Raw genomic sequence first — 19,785 nt, 5'->3', positions numbered from 1 at the left:
CCACAGCGCTTCTTAAATCCTCTGCAACCGAGGAAGTTAACTTGCCTATGATTTCATAGCCGCTGTGTGGCAGAGGTAGGACTGAAGTCTAACCTCTCATTCCAAAGTACCTTGCTTAACCCCCATACCATTCTTCCATGCCACAGGAAAAGATGCAATTGTAGTTTCATTTAGTAAATCAAAGTAATATGTTTTGTTTAATAATTATCTTTGAAAAAAGCATAAATTTAAGCCCAATTTATATAAGCCTTTTAATTTCCAGAATTCTTTTTCCCCAATATAATAATATTTTTGTAATATGTATGGTTTACTAGCTGAATATTTGTATCTCCAAGTAAGAGCAAAATTTTCGAACATTGTGTGACTGTCTTGTCTACCACATTAAAGTATGAACTAATCTGTCTCCTTCACAATCTATACACCATTTCTTCATCCTTTATTAAAATTGGGCACCTATGTAAGAGTGCCTCGTGGAGGTATGATGTATTTAGTAGGTATCTACCCACCCTCAGATCTTAATGCACATAAGACTTACATGGGGATCTTGCTAAAATGTTGGTTCTGATTGAATAGGTCTGGGGTAGGGTTTGAAATTCTGCATTTCTAACAAGCGCAGATCTGGTCCATGCTGCTGGCCCATGGATCACACTTTTAGTAACAAGGTAGACTAGCCCTGCACTTAGAATAGGTACTATGTGTTAATTATGAAAAGGGAATCTTTATTTTTGACCCCAAGTAAATTTAATATTCCATCATGGTCTTATTGTACCTTTTGAAAAAGATGACATGCCCTTCGTTGTTTTCTCATGTTTGAGAAACATACCAAACAGTTTAAGACAATCTTTTTCATAAAATAGAACTGCATTCCTCTTCACCTGACAAATCAATGATATTGTCTATTTATACTTCACATTCAGTTGGGAATCTCTTTCAAAATCCACCACAAAATGACAGAAACAACTGAGATTTGGCTTTGCAACTTATTTTTTATTTAGGTTGGATGATTTGATTATCAGTTAGAAGTATGACTAGTTGGAACTAGTGGACACTCCTTGTATTATACGGAGTCCTTCTGGTTTTTCACTGCCTTTTGAATCTCCAGGAAAATAATGCATTGTTGATGAAACAAAACAAATCGGAAAAGTGGGCAGTAGCTATCAGAGTCCAAATAATAGATTCTTTTGCTGGTCGTACCACTGGGGATAAATGGGTCAATGAGCCGCGTGTGTGCTGGAACCTCAGAGAGAATGATTCCTTTCATCATCACCTTGGCAGTGAATTGTGGTGGATCCAAGAGGTGTTGACAGCCACTCTGTGAGCATTAGGAACCAGAGAGCTAACAGGAAGTCTGCAATGCTCAACAAGATATGTAGTGCTGAAATTCCTGGTTCTGTGCCCTTTTTTCTCTTGCCATTCAGGAAATTATGCTTCATCTCCTATTGAAAAAATGGAATATTTCTGAGATCTATAAGACAGAAATAGTTTAGTGAAATATTTATCTTCATCTTCATTTTAAGATGAAATAGTCAGTGATATATTCAGATGAAGAAATAAATATTCAAATTAATCTTGCAGGGTGGGATGAATTGGGAGATTGGGATTGACATATATACACTGTTGATTCTAGGTATAAGATAGATAACTAATGAGAACCTGAAAAAAAAACCAAATAAATCTTGCATAAGCACCACAGGACAGAGATTTTATCTGTTCTGTCTGGCTCATAGTAGGCACCCAATGAACATTTGTGATTGAATGGATCTTACTTGGTCCAGTTTCATTTCTAGTTTGAAGAACGAAAGGGCATTTTCTGAAAATAAGATAATTTTTTTCAGTTAAGTGAGAAATGGTACAAAGAATTTATTTTCAGACTTTTTAATTCTAATAGGCACAAGATTTTTCTCTTTTTAAATCTTTCTACCAAATTCTCTGAAAATGCCAATATTTTTGCTTTTTTACATCTTTATTGGAGTATAATTGCTTTACAATGGTGTGTTAGTTTCTGCTTTATAACAAAGTGAATCACTTATACATATACATATGTTCTCATATCTCTTCCCTCTTGCGTCTCCCTCCCCACCACCCTCCCTATCCCACCCCTCTAGGTGGTCACAAAGCACCAAGCTGATCTCCCTGTGCTATGCGGCTGCTTCCCACTAGCTATCTATTTTACATTTGGTAGTGTATATATGTCCATGCCACTTTCTCACTTTGTCACAGCTTACCCTTCCCCCTCCCCATATCCTCAAGTCCATTCTCTAGTAGGTCTGTGTCTTTATTCCTGTCTTACCCCTAGGTTCTTCATGACATTTTTTTTTTTTGAAAATGCCAATGTTTAAAGGAATATATTTGAAAATTATTCCATTAACTTGTATCATTAAGAGGTTCTAATCAGTACTTGGAAATATACTAGAACAAATACTAACTGCAATTTTGTAATTTTTCTATGATGTTGAATTTGTTGACTCTTACTCATTGCTTTATAGATCATACATCTTAAGATTTGAGTATGTGGCATAGTAATGGCAAATAAGGATGCTCTTGTAATGTACTTAGAGACTCAGGGATCCTTTAACCTTCCCAGCTAACTGAAATGGACCTTGAGTGAACCAACAGAGTACTGCTCATAATATATATAACCATATATATTTAGCTCTCCAATTCTCTTCGCATGGCTTCGTGGAATCCTGGAATGCTCCACAAAGAAAAACCTGGCAATAGTCATGTTGACAAACACTGAATTAGATTTTTTAAGGGTCCTAGTTCCATTAAATGTTTAGAGAATATTATAATTTTTCATTATCATGCTTGGCCATTTACAGCTTAGATTATCAAAGAATTCTTTGACTCACAGAGTCTCTTGCTGGCTTATATTTTCTAGTTAGAGAATTTTTCTTAAGTTTTTAAAATATAACACATGCAATACAACCCATGCAAAAAAGTAAATGTGAAGAGTTTTTAGATTGTACGAATTTGTGGGTGTGAGACTATTTCAGAATGTGAGCATCGATTTCCTCGGTCCTGTTTTACAAGTGGTTCTAACACAAACTTAGCTCAAAGAATATATAGCAAAACCATAATGGGGCAAGAGCAGAATAGAATCATGGAATGCTTAACACCTACAGTAGAACACTTTTACTGTAAGACCCATACCCAATTATCCATCTCATGGAATCAAGGCAGGATTTACTTTGCACTGCAGGATACAGTGACACACAAAAAGTTAACAACAAGGAAAGCCTTAATAACTAGTTGAAAATGAAACAAAGGAAATGATATTGTGTTTCTGTGAAGGTATTGGCTCAAGAGATGGGACTGCAAAAAAAGACAAAGACTTCAAGGGCAAAGCACAGAAACAAGTGCAATTCAACCCAGGCCAGACCCGGGCCACGTGGAGAGTGCGGATCCTGAGTGATGGGGAACATGAACGGGCCGAGACCTTCCAGGTGGTTCTCTCGGAGCCCGTGCTGGCTGCCCTGGAATTCCCTGCAGTGACCACAGTGGAGATCGTGGACCCAGGAGACGGTAAGAGCTACCATCAACTCAGTGGTGTTGTCACCGTTGGGTTTTTATGACAAAACACCTTATAAAGGAGGTTTTAAATTCAATGTTTGGATTTTCCATAGAGAGAACTTTCTAGATGAATGGTTCAGTATTCTCAGATATGCTGATGGGAGAGAGAACCCGAAAATTAATGAAAGGGAGCAATATTTTTTCAAGTCAATGAACTACAAATACACCTAGGATTATCAATATGTTCTTTCTCTTATTATAATTTTATCCTTTAGAACCGACGTCACTCATCTCATTTTTCTAGAATTATTTCATGACTTGTTAAAGTCTTTTAAATGTGTTTTAAAATGTCCTTTAAACAAATGCTTTAAGAATTAGACCATTTGGGTATTAATTTGTTCTCCATATAACACTTTATTCAAATTTCTTCATACATTCACCAGCCAAAAGTTTTCATTCTGCCATATGTTTCCACATTTGTTACATAATACCCACCAACCCACCCCCTCTCCTTGGTGAAAAATACCTTGCATCATTGCTCTTAATTTCTATTAGATCATGTTTTCTTGTCAATGCACACCCTTAGCTGATGTTGGTTAAAGTGAACCTCACTGATTTGAGTGTAAATTGACCTTTCCCTCCCCTGCCATAGTCCTCCAGTCCTGACTTGTCTCGGTGCAGCCAGGAAAAAAAAAAGGTTGAATTGGCCTTTTGAGGGCTGGCATTTATACAAAGCTTGGTGAGCCTCCTCTAAAGCTGAAATCCTGTCAGAAGACAGACGTGACTTTCTTTTAAACCGCCAGCCTATTTATTTCGTTAGTCAGAAAACTCTTAAATGTTCTGTGAAGATACAATCTACTGAGTACGTGAAACGGAGACATATGTGGAAATCTCTGGGTTTAACAACTGAGCATAATTAAGGAGAGAGGATAAGAGAACCAGAGCTCCGGCTCTGTTTGTTTAACTAACATCTCTGCCTTTAGTTGCCTATGAACTTCAGTTATGTTTATCATTTCCGTTAAAGAACAGGACGGAAATGTTAATTAGCATTTAATTACATTTAATTTTATCTGCGTTATCTAGGAATAAACAATTAAATTTTCTTCTAGTCCTGAGTTTGGGGTAAGTGCTAGCATAATAAAGCTTTTCTCTCTTTTGAACAAGCCCATGACAGCTTTAATATATATAAACTGGCCCATTAGTTACAGTTTGTTTGAAGCCATTTCTTGATGTTTTATTTGCCCATTGGTATAATTGCCATACTTGACCCCAGGAATAGGACACTTAAACTCATTTGTGCCTTCCTATTTATAAGCCCAGAGTGACACACAATACTCCCTACCCGTAGTAAGTCTGAGAAGTGGGATTTTAAAAACAAATACACACAATATACATACACACACACACACACACTCCTTATATAATCTATACTCTTGAAGGCTACCAAATTAAAATTTGCCACAATTTTATTTTATGTAATGGTCACCTGAGTTGTCTTAGCATTTCCTAGATAAAGTTCAGCGCTATTCATCCCAGGCCATGATCATCCCTATGATGGCTGACAAGTGTGCTGGTACAGCAGATGCCTAATATAATCCATGTCTTGTTGAACATCAGTGGTCTTGAAATGACAAGACATGGGTTTGTTTCCCAACTCTACAATTTATAGTTGTATGAGATCTAACATCGAATCAAATGGCTTTTATGAAGATTTAGTTTCCTAATGCACACAACAAGGAAAATTAATTATTCTCATGTTACAGCATTCTTATGAAAGAGTTCCATACGACATAAAGCAAAATACAAATATTGTTGTTATTTCTAATAGCATAAATACAATGTTAGATTTTTTGTTGTTTATTTTTTGCCATTTATATATATTGTCTATTATTTTCAGTGTTAGATTTCACATTAAGAGATTAAATAACCTGTTTTCTTTCCACAAAGGATCACTTTCCCAACCATTTCAAAATTTTGATTATTTCTTTCTACACTCGCTTGTAACTCTTCACGTGTGAATTCACTAGCTCTAGGAACCATTGTGCCTATAAGCTCTCCCTCTGCTGCATATTAACTCTAGGACATGTTATGAGATTTTTTTTTTGCATGTATTAAAAATGTATCCAGCTCACACTTCTGCTGGGGACAGCACTATGTATTGGGGATGCAAAGATAATAGGATACAGTCCCTTCTATCAAAGAGCATATGGTCTAACGGGAAACAGAGCCCTGTAAGTAAGTTATGGTGGCAGAATGTGATGTAGTATCAACACAACAAAGAATGAACAGAGTGTTACGGGAACAAGAGGGGGAATAATCAACTCTGCTTTATCTTAGGCTGGGAACTGCTTTTACTTATTAGCCAGTTTATATAAACACATGCAAGTACACACTTTTGCCAGTACTTACCAGTAACTGGTACTGATAACGATAATAACTGAAATTCATCGAGCACCTGCCGTGTGCCAGACAGTGTACTTAACACATTATATACGTTCTTTCATTCACTCCTTTACCTCACTGCCTTTCAGTCATGTGTACCGTTTAACTTGATGTTTATAGGATGCTCTCAATTCCACATGAGACAAATTTTAGAACATTTGTTCCCAAATTTTATGACAAAAAAACTTACGAACATAAGCTTTCTACACACACACACACACACACACACACGTATACATACATACATACATCATGGATCCTCACATGTTCATAATTATACTCTTATAATACTCTCCCTCGATTTATGTTTTTAAATTACATAGTCATGGCTCAGGTAAAGCTTTTTAATGACTATGACTTTATTCAATAAATGAGTATCTACGTCTACCGCAAAAATAACAAACACCCTTAGGTGCTTATTTATTTAACTCGACTCAACAGTCAGTGCCCATTTGGGTGCTCTGTAATGCTTCTCATGCCTCCAGATGTCTGTGACTCTCTGATTGGGCACCATGGCTCTATCTATAATCAATAAAGTTGACTCCTCTCTAAAGATTGGTGCAGTCGTTGTGTTTTCCTGCATCATCTGTGCAAGAGTGCAGCCTGACTCGAGGGGCAGACACCAGTGAGAGCCTGGTGCAACTGCACCCCATCCCCCTCCCTCACAGCCCTGGACTGGCCATGGGTAGAATGGAAGCAAAGCTCCCAAATGGCCACACACAGATCTCACAGCCATGCTGGGACCTGCCCCTGCCCATCCGGGAGGGGCCACCCGAGCGCAGTTCAGCTATCAGATGGGGCTTCGGAAGCCCACATTTTTGTCCAGAACAGACTTATTTTGTTGCATAAAAGTGGAGACTGAAAAGGAGCTTTTGGTACTATTCAACAGAATGCTGTTGGAGCACAGAGAGGGAATACAGTGTTCTGCCACGATTATGGAAATCGGTAACTTCCTAGGCAAATGGGTTTAGTCATTGATTAAGTAAATCAGTAAATTCAATTTCCTCATCAATTGAAGCCTGGGGTACAAAGAGAAAAACTAAAATAAGCAGAGAACAGACTGCGGAGCAGAGAGGTGAGCCTCTCTGTGTCACACCCCCTACGCCTCCAGGTGTTTTTGCAGCCTCAGGGTGCACACCCATGGAAAATCTGCTACTGTTATGAATTTTACCTCTCTCCTTCATCCTCCTCTGTCACTTTGCTGTCCTCCCTTGTTTCACTTTGATTCCACAATCTCCATCTTTTGCATATGCCCATAGAAAGTTCCAGCTGGGAGGGGTTTTTAAGTGCATGAAATGTTTAACTCCTTTTCTGGATGAGGAACCCAAGAAATTGGGCCGCCTTTTAGCCTCTGCCTAAGTCAACCACTTGAAAGCTGTTTTATTTGGTTTTCTTTTAGTATCGGCAGAGATGGGTGAAGTTACATTTCATTTCAGGGGATGGGCACTCCTCTGCGAAATTCCATTGAATGGTACCAGTTGTCTTCTGTTAAAAGATCCGCTGCCACTAGGCTGGATTGTGATCAAAAGCAGACAGCAGATTTCCATAAGACAAGAAGGGCTTTGAGGAAATTTCAGATCACTGTTATTCCTCCTGCCCTGTTTTCTAACCCAAATCAGAGAAGTCCGAAAGGATTATTCCTTAGGCAAAGGGTTTCATAATAATCATCATACCAATCTCTACCACACTGGAGTGCCCACTGTGAGCCAGACACTGCATTAGGACCTTTACAACCTTATCGCATTCCAACCTTATGTTTACAACTCTGCAATTTATATATCAATTTCCAAATGAAATCTCTGAGGCTCAAAGAATTTATTTTCCTAAAGTCCCCCAGCTAGTAAGTGCCAGGGCCAGTGTTCGAACAGACAAATATATGCACACACATATATGTATATACACACATATATGTATATGTACACGTGCACACGCGCACACATATACACACGTGCATGCACACACATGTATGTATGTGCACATGTGCGCACGCATGTACACGCGCATGCATGCGCATCTACACACGTGCATAGATGCACACGTGTATGCGTGCACACATATGTGTATATACACACATATGTGTATATACACACATATGTGTATATATACACACACACATATTTCCTCCAAAGCTCTTCTCTTTCCTGAGTTATACGGTTGCCTGTCATTTCACATGAAGAAATAATGAAATCATATCCAAAATCATAATTAAACAGTATATTTTGCCATAGCAGCATTGTTTCACCTATTCTTCTATATAAAAAAGTAATTCCTTTTATTCTTATTCTATTATCTTTTGTCTTTATACATCAAGCCTCAAATATATGAGTATAGGTGAATAAAAGCAAGTGTTCTAGGAAAATAATCGAGACCACTTTAGCCCTTGCATGATGTATCTGTGTGTTCAACAAATGTTTATTGAGCATCTGCTATATGCCAGGAATTCTGCTAAGAGCTAGGGATATATGCCCGAGTGAAGAACGCACACTGACCCTGAAGCATCATATCACTCAGTGATTACATTCCACTAAATTGTTACATTTAACAATACAAATGCTATGCGTTATGATAAGGGGAGCAATCACGGTGTCCACAGAAGTATCTAACCTGGGATGAAGATTCTTAACTTTCTTTATACTAGGTTCCCTAACCGTGAGAAATTACACCATCTTTCCTCACTCTTAGAAGCATATAGGTATTAATTAATATAAAACACTTTAATTTCTGGGAAGAGGAAAATATGAACTAAAACTTTTGATTTCATATAAAGATCCCTTTCCTTTTTTACTGTGTGTCATTTCTAACCAGTAAAATGACTTTTATGTACTTTATTAGGAGAACACAACCTTAAATATAGGTATTTGAGTACAGATACCTAACATAGATATCTGAAGCCTGTAAGTATTTTATGCAATTGTTTAGTTTGTACACTTGAAGTATCTTGTCATGTGACTTAGATATGTTTTCATTATTCTGTTCTTTTAAGTTCCTGTTAAATTAGGCTATATTACCATATCTGTTTCAGAGTTAAAACAAAACAAAACAAAACAAAACAAACCACTGAAATGTTAGAAAGCTTTCCACTGATGTTCAAACATCAGTGGCAGACTCCACACTAAGTACCATTTGTTGGCTAGTCTGAGGGCACCGGAGCAGCCTGAAGATGTACCAGAATATCTTCTGAGTTGTTTTTGAATGTGCCAAACTTTTTAAAGATGATGAACACTCAGGGCCTTCATCTAGGCACTGCATTTTCTTTCCCTTCTTTGTTCTATTATAGGAAAGATTTTTAGGAGATATTTTTTCTATCATGTTTTTAGCAGAGGCTGGTGTTTTTGTAATCCACTCAGTATAATTGAGAAAAGGACATCTTTCAAATGTAGCTACAACTATTTTATTTCTTAGAACAGAAGTCATTTTTTTGCCTAAGTTACAGCACAGTCAATACCTAAAAATAAAAACTGCCATTAGATAAATCAAAGTACTCCTTTCAATACAGTCACATTGACTAATAAAGCATGCATTCACTTTATTCAGCTTTATCTTTCAAAACAAAGAATAATGAAACCAATGTGAAAATATAAAAGTAACACATGTTCATTGTCAAAAATTGACAGATTTAAAGAAATAAAAGTCACTTGTCCTGCCACGTGAAGATAACCACTGTTTACACTGAGAGGATGTCCCTGCAGTCATTTTTTTCTGTGTCTCTATTGACTTATTAGAGAGTTTACTATTTCCGTAATATCACCCTTGTTTTGCCTCTCGGTGTATATAGTAGCGTGTATCTGTTAATCCCAAACTCCAAACTCCCCACCTTTCCTCTTTGGTGACCATAAGGTTTATTCCACTGTAAAACTTTCCCACTCCTCTGCCTGCCTTTGGGTCTCAGCCAAATACAAGTGATGGTGGCTGGATAAACAGCCTTTGCTTGTTTCATCCCACTGCCTGGTCCTTGTATATTTCCACAGGCTCCCGCTCTGAGTAAAAATCAAAGTCCTGCCAGTGGTCCTGAAAGCTCCGTGCGATCCACTCACCCCCACTCATCATCACTTCACCGGCCCATGTTCTGTCCTCTCCTCCTTGCCCAGTTTACTCAGACCATCAAACCACACTGGTGTCCTAGCCATTCCTTGCATATACCTGGCCTGAAGTACATACACTTGTTCATTCCCTTTGCCAGGAATTCTCTTCCCTAAATTACGCACATACGGTATCTCATTACCACCTTGCCATCTCAGCTCAAACGTAACTCTTATCACAGACACTTTCCTGTATAATACAGACCTGCCGTGGCGCATACCATGCCCCAGCCCTCCCTCCACCCTCCACCCCCCGCGCCCCCCTGCATCCCCGCCGGCACACTCCATCTTCTTCATATCATTTGTCACCTCCTGGCATACTATATATTTTCTTCAATATGTGTTTATTTTCTTCCTCCTCTCCACCCCCAACTAGAAAGAAAACTCCGTAAGACCAGGGATTTTGTTTACCTCCATGGCTCCTGTGCCTGGTTCAGTGTCTGGCAAGAAGAAGTCACCCAATCAATGCTTGATAAATGAATAATTAGTTATTAAATCTTACATCCACAGATTTTTTTAATGGTGCCATTTTTTCAATTGCTGTATCAGTCAGAGTCCCAGGAGAAAAGAAATGGCACATTCAAAATTAGCAAATTTAAAATAATTTAATAACACGACTTTTGCAAAGATGAGGCCGAGAATTGGGGAACCACCAGGTTTAGTTAAATGTCCCAAGGCTGGTGAGAGCGGATACCATCACCACCTCTAGGCCTCGGGGGAAAGGGAAGGAGAAGTTAGCTGGACCAGTGAGCGAGCTAGGGCGGCCAGTGGGCACGATGACCTTTACTTGGTGGGGTACAGCCAGCTCTGGAACTTTGAGGGGAGCCAGGGGGACGAATGCTGACCCCACGTTGCTCTCACCCTCCAAGTCCTGCCTGTGCTGTCAGCCAGAGACAGAGCACAAGGGAAACCTTTGATGTGGTTCTCATTAGTCAGCCCCTGGAGCACAGGGCAGGGTGGAGAGGGGTGGAACGTGGACCTTGACGGCCAGCGTCCACTATTCCAGCGTCTTTTATAATCATCCAAAGCAGTGTGGCTTACTGTTTTAAAAATAATCATGAAGCATTTTCCGTGTGTGTGTGGGACTTTCAGTGAAACAGACTCCCAGGCAACTTCCAAAGTATCTATTTGAGGGTTATCATGTCAGACTGTTGAACTAAACGTTCTATTGAACTAAATGTAGTTTTACATTGAACCACGATTTCCAACAATTTAATTATGCCATTTTTATTATTTAGTGTACCTTTGTGCTACCTTAAAAATGAATCAGTGAGACTCATAGTATTATATAAGTATAATGTACACTCTTGTGCTATTGTTATTCCTCTAGAGGAGGAGGGAAACCACAGATGTGCCCCTTACAGTGATACATAGATTTCTAAATTCTAAAGGGACTGCTGTTTAAAACACAATAAACAAACAAAAACCCCGTGTCAAACAATGCATTATTATACTTTTATTTTTTTTATTTATTTTTTAACATCTTTATTGGAGTATAATTGCTTTACAAAGGTGTGTTAGTTCCTGCTGTATAACAAAGTGAATCAGTTATACATATACATATATCCCCATATCCCCTCCCTCTTGCATCTCCCTCCCTCCCACCCTCCCTATCCCACGCCTCCAGGTGGACACAAAGTACCGAGCTGATCTCCCTGTGCTATGCAGCTGCTATCTACCTTACATTTGGTGGTGTATATATGTCCATGCCACTCTCTCACTTTGTCCCAGCTTACCCTTCCCCCTCCCTGTGTCCTCAAGTCCATTCTCTACGTCTGTGTCTTTATTCCTATCCTGCCCTTGGGTTCATCAGAACCATTTTTTTTTTTAGATTCCGTATGTATGCGTTAGCATACGGTATTTGTTTTTCTCTTTCTGACTTACTTCACTCTGTATGACAGTCTCTAGGTCCATCCACCTCACTACAAATAACTCAATTTCGTTTCTTTTTATGGCTGAGTAATAATCCATTGTATGTACTTTTAATCATTAATCATTCAAAAGGAACACGTTTGGGGTAAAAAAAAAAAAATAAAAGAGTGGACATTACAAGATCTGAGTTGTAATCCTGACTCGACCAGTAAGAGTCCTTGACAAATAATTTCAACTCTGTGGGTCCATGTTTCCTCATCAAAGTAAGAGGTGAGACAAGATGACTTCTGAGGCCTCTTCTAAGTCTAAAAGTCAACTACTCCAACAGAAGGTGGAGATCTTTCCCGAGAGAACAAAGGTGGATTTAAAGGAAGTGTGTCAGCAGCACTTGTTAATTGAGAAAAAAAAAAAGCAATTACTGGAGATAAAAGCAATGTTGGGTCTTATTTCTAGGTTAAGAATTCACTAGCCCGGAGCCTACACACTCTATACCTGCTTCTTCTCCCCTGTCTTCCCTCCTTCCCCTCACACTGCGCTATTCTAAAAGAATATGCCAGGGGAAATGATCAATCATGAGAGCAATTAACTTGCACAGGATTATGTCATATGTAAGACGCTCAGACAAAAACAATTGTGTTTTCTCCTTAGAATCAACTGTATTCATCCCCCAGTCTGAATACTCCATCGAGGAGGACATTGGTGAACTTCTCATTCCCATCAGGAGAAGTGGAGATGTGAGCCGGGAGTTGATGGTGATCTGTTACACGCGGCAAGGTAGCTCGATTTGCGAGTGAACTAAAATGTCCCCGCGAAGATATAAATAAGCCTCTTTAACATGTTGGAGGCATAACATTATACCACGAAGGTTATACTTTACTAGTCCAGTTTTCAAATAGGAAAAAAGCATGCAGGCGGACGTCTTCCTTCACTATGGCACCTTTGAGGACCTGGAAGGACTCTGCTGCTTATTGGAAACATTTCTGATTCATTTGGTTGCTTTAATATTCAAGGCCTTTGGGGTTGTAAGAAGTTGAAGCTCGCCTGTCCCGCTCAAGCCTGCTCAAGTAGAAGGGGGTTATTGTTAAAAACAACAACAACAAAAGAGGCAAAGAAATGCATACCCAAGGAAAAGAAACTAATTTCAAACTGGTCTGAAACTCGTAGCAACCAAATTTCAAAACATTTGTTTTGCTCATTGAGTAAGCTCTCCAAAAGGTGATTTTATGCAATACAAAATTAAAATTAATACATAATACTCATTAATATACTGAATACCTTTCTAGGAAACAGGTAGACTTTTCTAAGAATGTAAAAGAAAAGGTCATAAATGCAGGTGACACTGCAGACTTTCATTAAAATTTTCATTAACGTATGTGAGTTGAAAGGCGGTAAAGAATCGCGGTCAAAATGCAAATTTTAGGATCAGACTTGAGCTCTGGGTCCCAGAACAAGCGGTTGGACTTCTGTAAACCTCAGTTACCAAACGTGTAAAGCCCAGTAGGGTGGTTTAAGAGGATTACGGAAGCAATGCATGTAGAGCGCTTGGCACTTTGCCTGCACACAGTAAGCATTTGAATACTGGGCTATTATTCTGTATTATTGTGTTGTTTTAAAAGAGCACTGGCAGGAAGCAGAGGAGAAAACCCTTGAAATGTACTATTTGTCAGATGTTGGAGACCATTATAAAGGTGACCCATGATGCTAGCACAGTATGGAGGAGTTATTGCAGTTTCCAGGGGTGTTCATAGATATGATGGACCATGAAAATGCTGCATATGAAAAGAATCGTTTCTGGAGGTACCCTTGTAGTATGTTCTACATAAACCCCTTTCGGATTCTCTCTGTCTCCAGGAACGGCAAGGGGAACTGTGCCAACATCAGTGCTGTCCTATTCTGATTACATATCCCGGCCCGAGGACCACACCAGTGTTATCCGCTTTGACAAAGACGAGCGGGAAAAAATGTGCCGGGTCGTTATAATTGACGACTCCTTGTATGAGGAGAAGGAAACCTTCCACGTTCTCCTGAGCATGCCGATGGGTGGGAGAATTGGATCAGAGTTTCCAGGGGCTCAGGTTACAATCATCCCTGACAAAGACGATGGTAAGTACTAATTTACCCGAAAATTATTCCTCCTACCAGGCGCACCAACGTCAGGCACAACCTTCTAAACAGAAAGACGAGAGTGCAAAAGAATTTCCACATGCACATTTATCTTATGCTTGATTTTATAGTGAGATTAAGATTCTAAGTTGGCTGCATCAATCAATTTGTCTTTCATGATTTAGTGTTTTCAAAGAGCAAAGCCACACCTGTGTGTCTTCACCTGTGTACAGTTTCTTTTACAACACCATTTATCATTAGGTGATTAAACTTCAAGAATTTCCTGGTGAAGAATTGAAGCAATTTTAATAGACAATTTATCTTTTTGTTTGTCTGTTTTGCTTTGATTGCAAAAGCTTCTGTTTTGTAACTTTAATCTCCGTGTTTGAACTCGTTTAACAAAGAAACCCATCAGACGAGGCTATTAAACGAACGAGGAAGGTAATATATGGAAAATTGAGTCCAACAGGCTTCCCAAAAGGGGGAGGGTTTATCCTAGACTACTCTTCCTGAGGGAAACCTAATTCCCATAAAATAATCCCTCTTTCTGAGCAGAAAAAGGAGCAAAACGGTCTTAATCATCACAGTTCAAAAACACAGTTTGTGCTTTCTTGTGAGAAAAGAGAACAAGAGGAAAGACTGTGAGTCATCTTGTAATGAAAGTGAGAGCCGTAAACTGAGAGATAGGACCCCAGGACTTGAATATTTTTCTGTCCATCTTGAATTTTCCTCATGGTAGATAAAAAGAGGAACAAACTCGGTGGATGAATCTTTTGGTTCACAAACTGGAGGAGAGTCAGAAGACTGTCATTCGAAATAGTCTGAAAACTCAGGAAGTTAAAAATTACCTACCCGGGAAGTGCTTTGATGATTGTGATAGTTAAGTTAAAAAGGCTTTAACGTGTCTTGTGAGCTTATACTCTGTTCCAAGCCCAGCGCTGGGTCCTTTGTACATTATGCTCCGAACAGTCCTGTGAAATATATAATAATGTCTGTTTTTTACTGAGAAGTAATGAAAATTAGAAATGATTTTATCAAGAAGGATTTGAAGAAAGTCTTACTTCTACCTTAAACTTAGATAATGTCCGGTAGCTTTAGTTGACTAGTTTAATAGGAAATTCTATTTTGTATTTAAATATACAGAAATTTTATTTTAAATTCAGTTGATCTCAGAGAAGAAGCCAATATTTTGAATGTCAGCCAGAACATAATTAATAGCCCACCCTGAACACCTATCTGCTATCTAGATATCTCTGTTTTTATTAATATAGATAGAAAGATATAGAGCTTTAATTTTAAAATAGAAAATACATTTAGTGATTACTTTCGTTCAGTTTGCAAAAAATTTTTTCCATATGGATTGTTACAAGATGCACATGGGAAAAAAATAAAGGTTCAGAAAGAAACTATTATTTATTAAGTGCCAGGCATTTTCACTTGTACATTGCTAGATCTTTTCAAGAGTAAAGGGTGATGTCATTTTTTTACATATGACAAGGCTGAGAGAGGCCAAGCGATTGACTTGAATTTACAAAGCCAGTATGTGGCAAAGTTAGTATAATCGGAGCCCCATATATGACCTTTCCATACTGTCACTCTGCCTCTAGAACAAGTGCCTAGTGGTGACAAGTTTGTGGAACCATAGGTACAGTATCTACTACTACATAATATTTGGTAATGTTTTATTAGCATCAGTGTTTCATTTGAGCATTACAGTTCCCTGGTGTAGACAGCTAAAGGGGTATTAGGAGTGGGGTAGCCAAAGCTCTTAGAAGCTTTTCACCCCAGAAGAGGACTGGGGAATTTGGATGCCACAGGCTTTGATTTTAAGGCATTAGAGTACCATGCAAACACTGGACCAGGAGTTTGTCAGGAATGTTACCAGCAATCACCCAGCCCCCGTTTAATAGAGCAGAAGTCCTGTGTATACCTCTCTGTTTTCTCCCATTTGTCCTTTCCCTTCCACTTCTAACTTTTTATTTTATTTTTTAATCACTCAGGTCCCACTAACGTCTTACCTTGTGGGAAGCACCACAAGTTTTCTAAGGATAAAATAAAACAAAGCAAATAAATAATCCCTACCCTCAGAGAGCTTTCACTGTAATGAAGGGAACAAGGCAAAGGTACACTGAACAGACTCACAAACATAAAACTTCACCAGAAAGTACACGATTAACTATAAGCAAATACAGTGGTATCCTCTACTTTAAATAAATTCACAACGTAAAATTTTAACTTAATAAAGTACAGCACAAATTTAGCTTTGGAAGAAGGAACTTGCCACTTTAAAGATCCCCTAGTGGAGTAAATCAAGAGATGGAATCTCTGGATAGTGTCACATTGCAGTTTAGTAAATATTTGCTCCTTTCTTCAGCACATAGTTTTTAAGAATCAAAAGTTCACTCATTCATACATCTATTCATTAAAAATATGAGTTAAGCACCTCTGTACTCACATATTTCTCAGTGCAATAGCAACAAGGGGACATGAGCTCTGAACTCATGGACTTTTCAGACTCTGGGGGGTACACAGATAAGTGAACAGGCAAGCATAAAATAAATGTAATAAGTGCTCTGCTGAGGAAGGAACATCTTTCTCTTTCAGGAAGAGCTTCTTTGAAAACATGATTTCTTAGCTGAAATTTGAGGACAATATCAGAGTAACCCGGCAAAGAGAGAAGGGAAGTGTGTTCACAAGTGCAAAGGCTGAACACATGTGATGCTTTCAGGGAACTGAAAGCTCGGATATAGCACAAATCTACAGCTCAAAGGAGTGAATAACAAAGAAGAATTTGGCTGGGCAAGGAGTTAATCTGATAGGATTGGGTAGCCATGTAAAGAAGTTGTGTTTTATTATTGAAATAGAAATCAGAAACTCTGACAGGTTATAAGGAGAGTGACAAAATCAGATTTGCATTTTTGAGATATTACTCTGTCGTGGCTAAAATGCAGAGACTAGATTGAACTGCTCTGAAGGCTGTTGGAGAAATATGGGTGCTAGGTGATGGCAGCTTGAACAGGGTGGTTGTATGAGGACGAAGAGACCAGGGAGCATGGCCATGACATGGGAATTGACTGGACGTGAAAGGCTAGAGGACAGGAAAGTCCAAAGAATGGTATCTTCGTTTCCAACAGGGCAGTTGGGTTAAGCGTGGTGCAGTTCACTGAGACAGACAAAACAGGAGTAGAACTGGTGTAGGGACAAAACAATGAGTTCATTTAGGGCGTGTTAGTTTGAAAAGGCTGCATGACTTCAAAGTGCTGGATATGGAGTAGGCAAATGGAGATACAGGTCTGGAGATTAGGACAGAGTTATGCACTAGAGACATTAAATTACATGTTATCTCTATTGATAATAATAAAAGTCATACAAGATGGCTTATACAAGAGGATAAGATGGCTTCAGAGGACATGCAAAAATGGCCCTCATATGACTTATGACATGGACAGATTTTACTTGATTTTCATATTTTTTTAAAAGGAGCACATTTCACGAATGTTAAGCAGAGATGGGAAAGAGTGAAGAGAAAGGTAGTTAATGTAAGGGTATGACAATCCAGCAAAGAAAGTGCTAAAAAGAATCTAAGGATCAAACATGTTTCAGTGTCTAAGTGCTGTCAAACATGTTTAATCTGTAATGTCTAACATGCAGCAAGCTAGGACATTATCTTAATTCCTCTTGCTATTCCAAGCTTTGGGGGATTTTTTTTCAACATGCAACTATTTCACTTGTTTTTTAAATAATAGGAAAGATAAACCTAAAACTTATTTTAGAGAAATTTGCTTTGTGATCATCTTTGTTGGAATACTTCATATCTTATGAGCTTTGGGGTCAACTTTTATTAATGTCTCTGAACCTCAGTTTCCAGGAGTAAAATGAAGAGTTTACCTGTATTACCTATATTTTACTAATTTTTCCTATATTTTTTCGTTTTAGAAGTTGAAATCTTACGATGTACATAGTTTATAAGCGAAAACAATACTGCTACACATAAAGTACTGTCTATGCAGGCTTTCACCAGTTCATCATGGAAAGAAAGAATGCCCAGGTTAATGGGGAGAAAGTCAAATTTCATTCAGGTGCAATAATACAGTTACTAACAGTTGTCACATTTGAACACTTACTACGTACAAAGGACTTTACATGAATTATCTATCCAGTTAAATCTCAAAATAAGGTATCTTCTCCATTTGATTGATGGAAAAATTAGACTTACAGAGGCTAAGAAAATTGCTTAATGTCACGCAGATGCAAAGTGTTGGATATATGTCCTAAATTTAGGTTTATTTAAGATTTGATTTGCTTCTCCAGTAGGCTATAATGAATCCTGAAATTCATCAAAGGGATTAAAATACGTCATACCTAATGACATAACTGAAGGGATACGATTGTCATAGAATCTAGAAAAGGATAATCCAAATATAGGTCAACATTGGTCAAGGGAGGGGTGTTGTTTCTGAAGGTGGCCAATTGCTCAATCACTAAAATTTTATGTAATTGGAGCAGGGAAAAGATTTAAGCCTGCTACACAATCTGAGTGAAATATCCTGCATGACTTTCCAACCCCTTTTGCTCTGATTGCTGTCTCCGTTTCTGTGGTAATGGGCATACCAGATGACGAGTCCACCGACCAAATGTTCCCGGACTAAAAAGAAACACATCCTTTATAACTTTGTAACTCAAAGCAATCTGAATTTTTAAAAAAGGAATTGATTCTCCAAAGCTAGATTATTCCTCAGTGAACTTATAGGATACCATTTCTGTGGCTGCAGAGTGAAGGACCAACACCTGGACGGAAAGTCACTTTTCTTAGGCGCAGATGTTTGAAAATCTCAACTGGGACCAAAGGTTTTCTCTGTACTCTTAATTATATGAGAGTAGAGCAGGTGCTCAAAGGACAGAAATATGTCCTGACTAAATCTGTATTACATCTTTAAGAAACCGCTAAACTCTTCACTGTGTTTGGAAGAGACTCGCACGTGAACGACATGCTGACACAAGAACAGCGCTCTCATTTTGTGCAGATATCCTGAACGTCAGTGCCTTCAGTCCTCAGTACTTCAGTAAAGGTTACAATTTAATACTACAGCATGTGTTCCTTAGGAAGAGTAGCAAGTCAGTGCTAACAGTATTTCACTAATCTTTGCTGTCGGTCTTTGGTAGTTAATTAAGGAACACTTAAGCTGAACCCATTTTCAGCTTTTGTGTGCCCACCCGCAGGGGTTTTCACTAAAGTGGCTGCCTTCCTCGACCCCCCTAGAAAAATTACCATGCTAGTAGGTATAAACCAGAGACATGTAAAAGGTAGCATAGCACGGTGAGCCCTGTAGTAGATGTAACTCAGTTCAGTGCCATTCCAAAGCTTCCAGACATCAGAAAAGCTTTCTCAGCAGCAGGAGTACCATAGAGAAGAAAGCATTCCTAGTGCTAGAAAAATACATCATGGTATGGTGTGTGGGTGAAATAGGTTTTATGCATTTGTACTGAGCTGAAAGGCTTGGTCGCCATCCTTTTTATTCTTGAATACTATTATTTGCATTTGTGTAAACTCCAATTAAAAAACACCAGACCAGTCTTTGTAAGGAATGGCCAAACTCAGTTAAACTAACAACTTGACAAAACAAAGATACATTCCGCATGTGGTATGCTTGGGTTAGAAAAATATTAAAAAATCAAGAAATGGAAAAATGAGTTTCTGACTGCTCAGAATATGAATGCATTGAAGCCCTTAACAGACTATTTAATGTAGTTGATAATGCTAAGGATTCAGGGAAAG

The 19,785-nt window shown here is 38.5% G+C and overlaps 1 protein-coding gene across 8 annotated transcripts in view; it reads left to right on the top strand.

The window, feature by feature from the left end:
* FREM2 (FRAS1 related extracellular matrix 2) overlaps positions 1–19,785 on the top strand; it is a 163,572-nt gene that overhangs the window by 76,091 nt on the left and 67,696 nt on the right. For all 8 annotated transcript variants that reach the window (XR_016388715.1, XR_016388714.1, XR_016388716.1 and 5 more), the window contains 3 exons: positions 3,295–3,525; positions 12,555–12,680; positions 13,758–14,009. Coding sequence is in view for 5 of the 8 variants with exons in the window: in XM_089899653.1 (XP_089755779.1) it covers positions 3,295–3,525; positions 12,555–12,680; positions 13,758–14,009 (609 nt within the window). In the remaining 3 variants the exon portion in view is untranslated. The remainder of the gene's footprint in view (positions 1–3,294; positions 3,526–12,554; positions 12,681–13,757; positions 14,010–19,785) is intronic.

This window comes from Delphinapterus leucas, chromosome 18 (genome assembly GCF_059928025.1).
Source record: "Delphinapterus leucas isolate spDelLeu-1000000601 "Yukka" chromosome 18, BTC_Dleu_Yukka2, whole genome shotgun sequence".
NCBI classification, from domain to species: domain Eukaryota; kingdom Metazoa; phylum Chordata; class Mammalia; order Artiodactyla; family Monodontidae; genus Delphinapterus; species Delphinapterus leucas.
This window is presented reverse-complemented; position numbering and strand designations above follow the sequence as displayed.